Below are 14,432 nucleotides of genomic sequence, written 5' to 3' on the forward strand. Positions count from 1 at the left end.
TCTTCTCTTTTCAAGGACATTAGCAGATAGAGTAGAAATGGCTGCATTGTCTACCCCTCTCTCTTTCTCTCTCTGATCTCCCTTTCTCTATATCTCTCACTTTCTCTCTTTCTCAGTCGGTATCTCTCTCTCTCCATTTCTGAATGAAATCGTACTCCACTCTCTAAGGCTGGCCACATTCAATCAATGGCTCTCTCTCTCTCTCTCTCTCTCTCTCTCTCTCTCTCTCTCTCTCTCTCTCTCTCTCTCTCTCTCTCTCTCTCTCTCTCTCTCTCTCCCCCTCTCTCCCCCTCTCTCCAACCGTATCTCCAGCATGCAGTATGTCAGTCTCAGAGGATCGCAGCCCAGTTATTCATGACTTATTTCATTAGTATTATTGAGCGGAGCCGTTGGCTGGCCGCTACTGACGTTTACACTGCTGTTACACACTGTTATGGCCACTGCCAGGTGGAAACCTGACTGTTATGGCCACTGCCAGGTGGAAACCTGACTGTTATGGCCACTGCCAGGTGGAAACCTGACTGTTATGGCCACTGCCAGGTGGAAACCTGACTGTTATGGCCACTGCCAGGTGGAAACCTGACTGTTATGGCCACTGCCAGGTGGAAACCTGACTGTTATGGCCACTGTCAGGTTCAATATTTATACAACCCTCAGACTTAAAGAGATTGTGACATAAGAAAAAAGTTTTTGTGATTTTTCTTTGATTATTTGTTTTTGAGGTTTTCCGAGCTCAATTGCACCCACAGAACCTGAACCTTTATCATTCAGTAGATTTTCTGTGCTCTGGGGTTTTCTGGCTCCCAACAAGTGCTCTGATTCGCCTGTGAAGAGCATGCCAGCAGATGTCACTGTTGTCACTGTTTTGCCTTTTTTCATTGCAGCTCAAAAGGCTTCAGAACACACAGAAAATTCCAGACCACAGAAAATCCACTGAATGTTCAAAGTTCAGGTTGGGTGGACGTAATTGAGGTCATGAAACCTAAAGGAAAAAGGAAAAAAATAAATAATAAATGTATATCATGAATCCTTTAAACACTTTCGCTTTCAAAACATTTTTTCAGCTTGCTGTCAGCTTGTTCATCTAGTTTCACTGTGACACCCTTGTATGATGGTGTAGGGCATTAATTTACAGGGGACAAAAAAACAACTACAAATAAATATGGAGATATACTGTAAGGTTTCTGCCTGACAGCGACAAATGCAATAGTGTAAAAGAGTGTTGTTTTGGTGTGATCCAGAGAGGATAGATGGTGAAAGGTTTTGTTTAATGTAGCCTACGTTCCTAAATAGAATGTAAGTATGAATTGTGTGTGCGAGCACGCATGTTTGTGTGCATGTGTGCGTGCAACTGTGCGCGTTGGGACATTTCCTGTGGCCGTTGGGCTCTGATAATGGATTGATCAATTATTCATCAGCCACACTGAGCCATCATACACTAATCAATGGTGTGTGTGTGTGTGTGTGTGTGTGTGTGTGTGTGTGTGTGTGTGTGTGTGTGTGTGTGTGTGTGTGTGTGTGTGTGTGTGTGCGCGTGTGCGTGCCTTTGCTATGAGTACAGATTCCTGAACCCGTTTCTCTCTATCTCTCTCTCTCTCCATATTTTACTTTGACATTTCCACCAAACAAACAGATCTTTAATTATTCAGCAATTGCTCTGAGAGAGAGAGAGAGAGAGTGAGAGAGAGAAACAGACATATATAGATGAAACATGGAGAGTCATGAGATACAGATGGACAGAGCTATGACTCACTGGAGAAATGTTACGCACATGCACGTGCGCGCGTGCACACACACACACACACACATGTGTAAATATACACTGACTGTTCTACTGCATCTAACTATAACTCAATCTTTGCTCATTCTCTGTCTCATTTTCCCTCTCTCTCTGATTCTCTCTCTCACCAGGTCAGGTAGGAGGAGCCTATGTTTTCGTGTGGTGTATCGCCACATGGAGCGAACTTTGACCCAGGAAGAGGTTCGCCGGGTTCACCAGGAAATAGAGAGACAGGCCGAGAGACAACTTGGTGTGCAGGGGAGATACTGACCCCACTCAACACACACACACCGGTGATGAATGTTTTATTTTTTCCTTCTTTAGATAAATAAATCAGCAAATTGTTTGGAATACACTTGTCTCTTATGTGTGTGTGTGTGTGTGTGTGTGTGTGTGTGTGTGTGTGTGTGTGTGTGTGTGTGTGTGTGTGTGTGTGTGTGTGTGTGTGTGTGTGTGTGTGTGTGTGTCAATCAAGCTTGGTATAGGTATTAAAACAGGGTGTCCCTGGAGTGCGGTGAATTTTATCCTTGCAATTAACCACTGGCTCAAATGGATGCGCCAGTGCTCACCTGAAGGAATAAGATCACCAAACCCAGTCCAGGGGTACGCCGATGATGTGCAAATTGCGTCACATCAAGAGAACGTAATTCTAGCTATGCTCTCCCGTACTGAAGAGTTTCTGCTGTGGTCAAGGTTGGAGGCTAAACAAACCAAATGTGCTGCGTTCTATGAAAGGCGCAGCGGTGGTAATCGGTGGTATAAATCTAAAACCGACAAGCCCCCATCCTTTTCACTAATGCAAAAACCCATCAGAGTGTATTCAAGACATGAAACTTATCAATACCTGGGGCATAAATTTAATGTTGCAGGCGACTGGGAAGAGCAAGTCAGAGAACTGTATGATGACTACTCTGTCAGACTGGACTTGATCGACTCCTCCCCCCTCCCTATCCGAATGAAATTGCAGGCAATCAGAGAATTGGCACTCGCCAAAATTCAACATCTATTCTCGAACATCCATTTGCCGGATATTGAATGGGTTTACACCGCCACCAGAACCAGTCACCTTATAAATATGCTCAACAGCGACGACCCCACGGTCAGGGAAATGGCTCGTGAGTCACTCATTCAACACATGCAGCGACGTAAAGTACCACCCGCGCTGGAGAATGAGACGCAGTTCCTTGGATTCAAGACTAAGGCGAATGGTAAATTGGACATTAAAGCCGCTGGATTCGGTGTGCGGTCCGACTGGATGGATCTTAATGATCTATGCCAGCGATCAGGATTACAGTTAAAGTGGGTGGCGCCTGATATAACAACTGATGCGCTCAACAACAGCATCATCATAGATCCGCGTGTCCGTGCATGTGCGACCTACGAGCAGGACGGTGCGCACCATGAACTGTCAATCAAATCCGCGACCGCAAGAGCCACCATTCTAGGAATGAAGCGATCAGAAAGTGCACAACACAAGCCAGGTGTTGCCGACCAAGTTCAACTTGGCAACCTGGTACCCATCAGCACACGACCCACACTGCATCCTACATCCAGTACCACATGAGAAAGAAACAGTCGCACACATATTAAATGGTTGCAGCCACTATAAAAGACTGTACATTGCCAGACATGACCGTCTGGTGGACCTGGTCTCAGACAAGATCAGAGGAGTACAGGACAACAAGAATGTATAAACACAGCACTGTAAAAATAGACTGGTTTGATCACAATGACACGCATGCCAATTCACTACAAAATATTCCAAATACCCCAGATATTGTGTTCATCAATGAAATTTGAAAAACTGTTACTATATTTGAAATAGGCTGCCCATTTGATTTATATATGGACACTTGTTTTACATCCAAACTTATGAAATATCAGCTTCTGGTGGAACGTATTATGGCCTTGGGATATAACTGTCAACTTATTGTCCTTGTATTTGGAAGTCTGGGCCATGTCCATAAACTTGTGCTCAGGGGTCTGCAATTGGGTGGATTGCTAAAAACAAATGCAAAAAAGCTGGCTAAATACTGTTCTGTCTCAGCTACTATGGGCAGTCTGTCTGTCTGTCTGGAGAAGGCGTTGTTTCATTTATCCCTAGGTGGCTTAAAAAAAAACCCAAAACAAACATGCTGTCTAGTAGTGTCAAGTATGTAAAAAATGTGCTATATATATATTTTTCTTCTTTTCCCTCTGTGTGTTAAGCATGTGCAGCAGCTATATCTGGTTGGACCATATAATGTATAACCTAATTCTGATCAGTGTTTGGGTCTATTGTATTACGCCTCTTGTGCAGATCCAAATAAAATAATTCAAGTGTGTGTGTGTGTGTGTGTGTGTGTGTGTGTGTGTGTGTGTGTGTGTGTGTGTGTGTGTGTGTGTGTGTGTGTGCGTGTGCGTGCGTGCCCGCCTGCCCTAGGGCCCTATATTGCACCACCCCTTATCCCCAAACCTATTTGCCATTCTTTACTATTTTAAAACATTTTTAAATTGTTCAACTAGCCGATCTATATCGACACGTAGTGATTTTGAAGATCAGCTATTTGAACTATTGTAAAATGTTTTAAAATAGATTAGCATTATGTTGTTGAGCGGAGTCCCTCAGGGCTCTATACTGATGTTTTCGCTCTACATGAACTGGTTCAGACCGTACGAAGTGTGGGCACGTCATAACTAATCCAACCGACGGGTTGCTTGAGTTTGCCTCCAAGGCCACCATACTCCTTGCTCTTCGCTTCTTCCGGAACTTACAGAGTAAAAGCGGCCATATCTTTCCGGCACCCCGAGCTTCTATTTTGAAAGAAATCCCGGCGCTGATTGTGTTTTAATTAGTCCGGTGAAAATAGACGATCTACAACCTTGTAGATTTGCTATTTTTCCCCCCACAGAATACGGATGCTGGTGTTAACGTGGTTGATAATTCAAACACACACAGGTGTCGTCTTGTCCCTGTAGTTTAGCGTTGTGCTAGCTTGCGTAACATTTTGCCGCTGGGGAGAAATTGTTGAGCCTAATTCAGACATCACTTTCTGCACACACACACACACACACACACACACACACACACACGGTACAGCCTGTGACTTTACTGTTTTGTTCTCCAACGCATCTGTTGGTCATTATTTGCATAAATGATAGACAGATTACATTAGAGAGGAAAAATCACACCCGTGTGAAGTGACGGGCTCTTATCATCGTACATCATCATGACGTAAAATAGACATTATGCCTATTTGCACTAATAGCTTAATATAGAGAGGTATAAAAAGAGGTACCGGGAGGAGGGGGTGAGATGGAGAGAGAGAGACCTCTTTCTGTCTGTCTGGTGACTCAGGACTTAGTGTGGGCAAATATCAGCGCTTGTACTTCCCATTGGGGGTGCATACTTAGTTTAGACTATTCATTGGTTAGACATGGGTTAAGGTTAGGTTTAGGTGTGCTGCCCTGTGGGAGGTTAGGGTTAGGTTGAGGGTTTGAGATAGGTTGTAGTTGTAGGACTAATGACCAATGACCAGTCTAAACCCACACACCGACGGGAGAGGAAACCATGCAAGGCACCAACCTGCTCATCGGGAGCAGTTAGGGCTCCAGTGTCTTCCTCCAGGGCACCAACTCTGGGGGAGCCCGCGTTCCAACTGGGAACCTTCCGTTTGCTGCTCTACCTTCAGAGCCACTGCCGCCACTGTGTACAGTATTTGTGTTTATTAGTGGCGGGTTGGGTGTCTGCGTGTGTGCGTGCTTTTCGGAAAATACACTGGAAGGTAATATTTCCATAGTTACCAGAATCCATTGAAGAAAATAAGCTTGTCAACATACGGAAGCACAAAGTGGACCAACCCAAGCACAAAAATGGCACCCACAATCTTCACTGGAGTCAACAGAACACCACCAGCCATCTACCAGGAGATTTTAGAGCACTTTGTGCTTGTGCTGCTTGTGCTGTTGACAAGCTTAATGGATTTCCTTTCCCAGCAGGACTTAACTACTTCTAGTAATTGGTGTACTGACCACTGTGCTTATCTGGCCGGCTAACTGGCTTGACCTGAACCCCCATAGAGAACAGTAATAATAATATTTTGAGTTGTTGATTTTCATGTGCTATAATCGTCAAGATTCGTTTTTTAAATCCTTCATGTTATGCTCAATGAATCTAGAATATATTCAAGTTTCACTTTTTGTACTACTAACTTTTTCCACAATATCGTATTTTTTGTCAATCTGTATATTGATCACGGGGTCATTATACAGAACCTTCTAAAAAATTACATTATCGTAGAAGTGGCTACATGGGCACCACTGAGAAGATGAGATGATCAAACAATACAGACAGACAGACATATTGCTGACAACCCCATTAGCCTGTAACCTAGAAGAAACCTGTGTTACTGATGTGATGTTTCCTGATTAAATTGTTTGTTAAAGTTATCATCTCAGTTTCTTCTTTCCATCTAAATGCAAATCACAAAAAACTCACATCAGTGTATAAATATAGACACATTCCACGCACGCACGCACACAAGACACGCACACACACACACTTGTATTAACTATACCTGTGAGGACATCAACATTTTGGGATGGTGATTTCATGAATGTGATTTATTTAATTTTATATAAAATGTCCTAAAGCCGGAAATGGTCGATCTACAAGCTCACAACACGTTGCATATTGTGGTGTGATGTGAGCTTGTATATCGGCTATTTTTTACAACACCGGTGCGCAACAGAGCAAAAACCCCTCAAAACTTGACATTCAGCTCTGTAGTCTTGGGTCTGCTCTTTTTTTCCCTTGACACCAAACCTCTTTGCCGAAAATAGGCAACATGCTCACAACGTGTCGCAGCGCGAAGCGTTGAGAGCTTGTAGGTTGGCTATTTTTGGCGAATGTTCTCCCCAGAATTGGGATGCTATAGGGTTCAAGAGATTAATGGTATTACAAACATTGTTTATATATATATTATCATACAAATCTTAGTGTGTTGCCAATTACAGCCCCAGACGACACATTGAGAATCACTTTCCGTCCTAAGCCACACAGACACTTTAATTAACTTTGATGCTTCCTGGAACATCATTCATTCTTTCTGGCAAGAGACTGAAAATATGTTTCCTCATACCACAAATACACCAAGTGAAGATTGATACAACATTTTCATGTCAACTGAAAATGCATTTGGCCACGGACCAAATGTCAGTATCTGTGTGTGTGTGTGTGTGTGTGTGTGTGTGCCATGTCTTTCGAGCAGGGTTTCAACAACATAATTTCATCATCCTACAATGAAAGCATGGATATTCAATTACCTACTGTAAAACAATGAATGAGACTTATCTCTGCCAGTTTCTCTTTTCCAACAATTAACACCAGTTATTATTCTATGGAGGTAGAGGACAACAGCTATAGCATATCATGAATTAGTTATTAATACTTTTCAAAGTAAGTTTTTCAATCTAAGCATTGAACAAATGAATTAGCCAATTAGGCATACAAAACTTATGATGATAATCAGCTTTAGAAAAGTCAGTGGTTCAGCAACCTTTCCAATCAAGGACCCCCAAAATGTATATGAATTTGTCTGCAGACCAGATATTTGTGCCAGAGACTTCCAAACAAGATTTGTATTGTTAAAGAAAGAAAAATCATTTTTCAAATTTCTTTCAATTATTCTTTGTGAAAATATCAGATCTACAACCTAACAATGGGTCATTATAGCCTTTGTGTATCGTGTTAAAAGTGGTTAAACTGATAATAATGCTATCTCATTTAGCTCTGGACCCCCTGGAAACCACTCAAGGACCCCTGTGGGTCCCCAGACCCACTGGCATAAACAACTAGTAAATGATGTTGATTGACATATCCAGTACAGCACACATAGTTTAACACACACAGACACAGATAAACTGGTCAGGTTGCATAATGATGAAGTGTACTGGAATGGGGTTGTTCCTTTTCCAGGAAAAGGACAACAGCTATAGCATATCATGAATTAGTTATTCATTCTTTTCAAAGTAAGTTTTTCAATCTAAGCATTGAACAAATGAATTAGCCAATTAGGCATACAAAACTTATGTTGATAATCAGCTTTAGAAAAGTCAGTGGTTCAGCAACTTTTCCAATCAAGGACCCCCAAAATGTATATGAATTTGTCTGCAGACCAGATATTTTGTGCCAGAGACTTCCAAACAAGATGTGTGTTGTTAAAATGTAAAAAAAAAAAGAAATCAAATTTCTTTCAATTATTATTTTTGATAATATCAGATCTACAACCTCACAATCAAAGTCAAAGTCATTTGTCACACACGTTACCGCAGTGAAATTTGTTCTCCACATTTGACCCATCTCTTGGAGCGGTGAGCCGCAGCCAGGGAGCGGTGAGCTGCAGCGTGCGTCGCGCTCGGGAATCATTTGATTAGTAGATTTGACCCCCAATCCAACCATTTGATGCTGAGTGTCAAGCAGGGAGGCATTGGGTCCCATTTTTACAGTCTTTGGTATGACCCGGCCGGGGATCGAACCCCGACCTCCCAGTTTCAGGGCAGACTCAAGGCCACTGAGCTGGTACAATGAGTCATATAGCCTTTGTGTATCGTGTTAAAAGTGGTTAAACTGATTGTAATGTTATTAACTCATTTTGTTCTGGACCTACGAGCCACTCCAACCAACCAATTGCCAGTCCTTGCTAGAATCGCCCCTGCAGAGGTCAGGCGAGAAGCAGCCATACTGGCCCTTGCTCGGAAGGCTCAGTTAAGCGAAGCCCACCTCCTCCACAAGGTCGTCACAGAAACACCACAGCGCATGCGTCTCAAGTCCCGGCGGCCCTTTGCCACACAAGCCCAGGAACTGCTCCGCACAACACCAGCTGACACCTCCAAGGCTTCCTGGGTGAAGGCAAGATGGAGGGACCAGTGTAAGTGGTGAAGCCAGGAACCATCCAGGCTTCACCACTACATCGAGGATCCCACAGATGTTCCTGGCCAGCATCTCCCCTGCAAGGAGTGGACAACCCTCAACCGCCTGAGGACGGGTGTGGGACGCTTTGGTGCATCCATGCAGAAGTGGGGTCTCACAGACAGTGCCCACTGCGAATGTGGGGATCCATTACAGACTGTGGAACACGTGCTGACCAGCTGCCCTATATACCGGCCACCGAATGGTGACCGTGGGCTAATTGACCTAGACAATGACACACTGGACTGGCTTGCTGCAACGGAGCTGAAGGTCTAAGGACATACGACAGAAGTTCTGGACGCCCTGGAAACAACTCAAGGACCCCACTTTAAGAACCACTGTCATAAACGACTAATAAATTATGTTGATTGACATATCCAGTACAGCACACATAGTTTAACACACAGACACGGATAAACTGGTCAGGTTGCATAATGATGAAGTGTACTGGAAAGGGGTTGTTCCTGTTTCCCAGGTGGATGTTTATATAAGACAGCTGTGTGGTATCATTTAGTCTTTTAGTGAATTGTGACACTTGTGAAGCTTTCAGAATGAACGGTCTTGGGACTTTGCTCGTTCTACTCATCTGTGTGTCGGCGGCTCAGTCCGACAGTAGTGTTGAGCTTTCTTCTGGTGCAGAAGAAACTGGACGAACAGGGGGATGTGCCTGGAATGCAGGTAAGAGATGAAGGGCTCCATTTTCGTCACCGCTAAACCCCTTATCCCTAAACTTCTTTGCCTTTTTTATTTTTTTAGCCCGAAATGACTTACTTTGATATCAAAGGACGACTTCACCCATTTTTTACATATCTGCATATAAATGGTCCACTAATGCTCATTTTTGTCTACCTCATCTGTGTCTCAGGGGAGAGCTTTGGACAGTATACAGACTATGGCTGAGTAGAAAGAAACGGAAACATTTTATTGAGTGAGAGATTATTAGTAAGGAGAGGACCAATTATATTAAGATGGGTTTAACATGTTTGAAGTTGTCCTTTAATTACCTAATGTGAGCTCAGAAAGACACTGTTTTGATTGCTTGACCTTGTGATGATTTCAGAATTCAGACTAGCCGCCATAGAATTGAGACTGGCTGCAAGCGAAGGCCTAGCAGAGCAATTGAGGAGACAGAATGCAGGTAATCTTTAGACCTACCCCAATCTCTGAAAAGGGCCTGTTCGAATAGGTGACCCAAAAAAAGCCTATAACTTGAGAATACTCACTCTTACCTTCATATACGATTTGCTGTGGTATGAACCAGGTGTCTATAGTAGGCCTACTGTATACCCTACATCACCAAATAGTCAGAATGTAATTTACCTGAGTAGAAGCACCTAATGGACAGGATACCACTGATGTAGTTGACTGTATATCATCTTCATTTCAGATGTTGTTTTCTATGTCATCATCTTACTACTTCATTATATGCGATGCCACTGAGCAGTATGGGAGGGATTGAGGTTTTTTTTTTGTCTGTTTTCTTTTTCCTTTTCTTCCCTTTTGTTTTTCATAAAAGAAAAATATATATATACTGTGCCAGTTGTGTAATAATGTATAACCTGTTCTTAACGGAAAACAAATAGAATGTACTTTACCCAAAGAAATACTGAAATATAGTCCATTAAAAACATTTTTCGGAGAGGATTATGCTGTTGCTAGAATTTTAAAAGCAAGAATGCGATTACAAGTATAGGCTGAAATGTTATTGTTTTTCAACTGTTTCACAGTTTAACATGACTTTCTCTGATATTCCCCAGCAAACGCTGCCAAACTGCGTGTCAGTGATAACAGGGTGTTGGAAATGAAGAAAATATATGAAGGTAATTTGATATGCAGCGTAGTAGAGGGCTGTGTTGAATGTGTGTATGTATATATATATATAAAATCAATAATTAGTGCATGAGTATTTATCATTGACTTAATCCTAATGCTGTGCTTTTTATAGCCCAGGTTGCCGAACTGTCCACCCTAGCAGCGAAGTTGAACGTAAGTGAGAGCCGAGTGGAGCGACTAGAGACACAGAATGCAGGTATGCTTGGCTCATTCAAAAGACACATTATCAGTTCAAAAGTATTAGTCAACAGTTCATTAATAATGTATCTGACATGGTTACACTGTGTGTACTCGTATTATTATGATTCTAAAAACTTTTTTGGGAAAAAGTTTTTGGGAAAAAGTACAAAATGTTAACATCTAAAATGTGACACATACTGTCTAAAAGAGATATGCATAAGTCCTGGCGGGCAGAAACCTCATATCTCCATGTTTCAAATGTCTATGCTTTTTCATTAATGCCCTACTTTATCTAAAATAGCTGTTACACGTTACGAGCTTGTAGATCCGCTGTTTTCACTATTTTAGAATATTGTTTTATATAATAATTTAGAAGTAACAATTGTGGGCATACAAGGTGACAGCTATTTAAGGCCGTGGATATGGAGCTGCCAGATGGCAATGGTAAAACGTGGCTCTGGGGAGCGCATATCTCCACCAGGCTGGGTTGCCTATAGAGCGTCGCAGTCCCGCCCCCTTTCTTGACGACGCCAGACCCAGAAAATGATTCCCAATGCATTTTTCCCATAGACATTTCAAAAAGTATTTATTTAAAGACGGTTACGCCGCGGACAAGGCCAACTCGAGTCGTGACAACTCATGACAACAAACACACAACAAACAAATAATTACAAAGAAGAACAACAACAAAAAAAGTGTTGTAACCTGCCGTTTTTTTTCTTCTTTGTAATTATTTGTTTGGTCGTTATAGATTTTGGGGCATAAATAATATATTAGAAGCTTTTCTAATATATCAAGAATTGATCAATGTCACCATAGTCCACATACTGTACACTGTACCAAAAAGGGGGCAAAGGCAGGTGGTGTCTAGCACCTGTTGAGGAAATGTGGAATACACTAAGTTATACATTTAAGGAGATCAAATCACTCATGGGAAACTAAACTATGAGAAGCTGTTTTCTGTCTTTACTGACATTTGACCTGTGACTTGTGTGGTCTGGGGGGGGGGTCTTCCCATTGTCTCATGTGTTGTCGAATGTATTTAAGCTGAAGTCTGACTGAGTTGTGTTGAGTCAGTACATGGTGTTCCATTGTAACGCTTCATTGCTGGCTCCGTATTCGAATACAAGATTCTAATACTCTGAAACTCTGAATTGTGTCTGTCTCATTATGTTGTTTAACTGTGTTATAAGTGCTATCCGAAGGATTCCAGAACACACCCAATTCTTTTTTCTGACAGTTTTCCTTTAAGTATGAGTTACAGCCATCACACAATAGAAATACTATATAATACAGTGCCACATTTTGTTGCACCCCCTATGGGCAGAAGTGAAAGTGCTTTTGGAGGTGGCTTGGGGAACTCTTTCCCTGGACTTTTTGCCAGATGCTTGAAAAGCGCCTGGACTACATATGCTAGTACCTCTAGTAGTGACCGTAGTGGACACTTTTTCATGATTGGCTGCCTCTAGGCTGCCTCTAAGCCAATGGGAGACTTGCCCATAAAACCAATGTCTGAATGGCATAAAAGCCATACTCTGAACGCTGCAACGTGAGCCATGAGCTGAGGCTGCGGCACACACTGATTATAGATGTTCATAAATGAGAGCTTGCTGCACCTGGCCAGAAGTTATGACCGAGTCATTCTTGTTTATTGTATATTATATATATTGTATATCCTTTTACAGACAGAAAATAAATATATACAATTCCCCTGTGTTGACAGAGAACCCGCAGGTGGCCTTCTCTGTTGGTTTGACTAATGCTGGATCAGTTGGATCATTCCGTTCTGAAACCACTCTGGTCTTCAGCAAGGTCTTCATTAACATCGGCAACGCGTACGATCCAACTACAGGTAGGTGCTGATAAATGCTGCAATCTGGAACTTATTTTACTTTAACTTTAATAATCTTTTAAATGATTTGGTTTGATGAAGGCCGGACCTTAATTTTCTGGCACGTTGAGAACTCTAGATTTCCCCGGCTGCCGGGCATGGCTGCACTAATAACTTTGGGGCAGGCCCGTCTAGAGTTTTAATGGACAGGTATCAGTCAAAAGGGAGACATCGAAGAGGAAGGATGGATGGGGAAGGATCAACATATAGAATGTCAGAACAGGTTCCGACGGCATGGAACAAGCTCCCACTGTACCTTCGTCAGGCAGTCTCTGTAGACATTTTTAAAGCTCAGCTCAAGACCCACTTCTACAACATTGCTTTTAATTGATCTTTAATTTTTTGTTATTCATGTCCTCACTGTATTGCATTACTGCTTGTTTTTTAATGTCGTTGCTTTGCTTTTCTTTTTTTTCTCCATTGCTCTGTAAAGCACTTTGAGCTGCATTTCATGTCATAAAAGGTGCTATACAAATAATATATTATTATTATTATAATTATTAATATTATATATCTATATATGGAGATCTAAGGGTTTGAGGTCAGATGTGGAGTTGCTGGCCAATATTGATCATGGACCTCCATATATGTATATGTATTGCGACAACAGATCGCATTTACTATGACATCAGATGTCATAGTGATGTCATGACACCTGTCCTCCATATATAGAGGCTTTCCCATGTATGGGGATTGTGGGTGATACACTGATGGGAATTGCACATTTTCATATATAATGTGACCTTCAGTCGCAATAAAAAAGAATAACAAAAAATAAATTGTGTCATTAAAACTCCTCCATTGAGAAATGTCAAACATGGGATAGGATACGACATGTACTGGCAGACAAGCAATACTGCCTGGAGTTATTAAGTGCAATATATGTGTCTGTGCACAATATGTATCAGTGTCTCATGCAAGAGGATTCTAGGTTTAAGTCAATAGTTAAGGTTTAAAGTCAATCGATCTATCTCTCTCTCCTCTCCATCCATCCAGGTATCTTCACGGCGCCGGTGAAAGGAGCCTACCACTTCAGATTTACTGTAGCCAAAGCTGGTTCTGGTTATACATTTGTCAGGATGTATAAGAATGAGGATAGTGTCATCTATGGCCAAAAGTACAAAAACCATGGAACTAGTTATGACTACGTCTCTAATGGAATGATCCTAGGGCTGGAGGAGGGAGACAGGATGTACATGACCTTACCTGGTGGCCGTGATCTCTATGATAACACAGACAACCACAGCATCTTCACTGGGATGCTGGTCTATCCTATGTAGTGCTGTATTAAACCACCATTATTTTGAAAGTGTTGTCCTATGTAACACTGTAAACTACCACCACTTTAAATAGCTTTAAACGTTAAAAAGTGCCCACAACATCTTCAGTGGTTTTCTGGAGTATCCTATGTTCCTGTAGCCTGCTAGCTACTATTCATTTATAGACATTAGGCTATTCTTTAGTAGAGTACCGGTTTTTAGTCATCCTATCAATACCAGACCAATTCCATCTATAAGAAAGGTCAGCAGAGGCTGCATTTTATGCGCAGACTGAGACAGTATAACGTGGAATCGATCCTTTGTGGTGAGTGCATTGACATTTTGTTTTGTTTCATGTTATGGCTCATTATCATTGGTTAATAATGGTGACCTTCTGTTGGCATTGTTTCTTTATTGTCTATGTACTGTGTGATCTGTTTGTTTCCATATGTAGTATATCCTGATGACTGCTGTGCACAATTTTTTTTCCGAAAGGACAAATAAAGTATCTATCTAATAAACGCATGGCAAATGCAGTGT

General features: G+C 41.9%; 2 protein-coding genes across 3 annotated transcripts in view; both read left to right on the forward strand.

The window, feature by feature from the left end:
* Window positions 1-2,131, forward strand: part of fars2 (phenylalanyl-tRNA synthetase 2, mitochondrial) — a 120,722-nt gene extending 118,591 nt beyond the window's left edge. For both annotated transcript variants that reach the window (XM_083778826.1, XM_083778827.1), the window contains one exon: window positions 1,912-2,131. In XM_083778826.1, coding sequence (XP_083634952.1) covers window positions 1,912-2,050 — 139 coding nt within the window. In that variant the 3' untranslated portion in view covers window positions 2,051-2,131. The remainder of the gene's footprint in view (window positions 1-1,911) is intronic.
* A 7,141-nt stretch (window positions 2,132-9,272) lies between these two features.
* LOC310867905 (complement C1q-like protein 2) lies at window positions 9,273-14,219 on the forward strand. Its single transcript, XM_083778075.1, has 6 exons — window positions 9,273-9,407; window positions 9,790-9,867; window positions 10,487-10,549; window positions 10,675-10,758; window positions 12,466-12,594; window positions 13,630-14,219. The coding sequence occupies exons 1-6, from the start codon at window positions 9,281-9,283 to the stop codon at window positions 13,911-13,913; spliced, it is 765 nt and encodes a 254-aa protein (XP_083634201.1). The 5' UTR covers window positions 9,273-9,280; the 3' UTR covers window positions 13,914-14,219.
* The last annotated feature ends 213 nt before the right edge of the window (window positions 14,220-14,432 follow it).

The sequence above is a fragment of the Protomyctophum parallelum genome (genome assembly GCF_964188405.1).
Source record: "Protomyctophum parallelum genome assembly, chromosome: 12".
Taxonomy (NCBI): Eukaryota; Metazoa; Chordata; class Actinopteri; order Myctophiformes; family Myctophidae; genus Protomyctophum; species Protomyctophum parallelum.

Bases quoted from the DNA above. Each gene is read 5' to 3' on its own strand.
- LOC310867905 (XM_083778075.1), top strand. From the start codon at position 9,281: ATGAACGGTCTTGGGACTTTGCTCGTTCTACTCATCTGTGTGTCGGCG. The intron at 9,408-9,789 runs GTAAGAGATGAA...TGATGATTTCAG, and splicing joins GGGATGTGCCTGGAATGCAG to AATTCAGACTAGCCGCCATA. The intron at 10,759-12,465 runs GTATGCTTGGCT...CTGTGTTGACAG, and splicing joins ACTAGAGACACAGAATGCAG to AGAACCCGCAGGTGGCCTTC.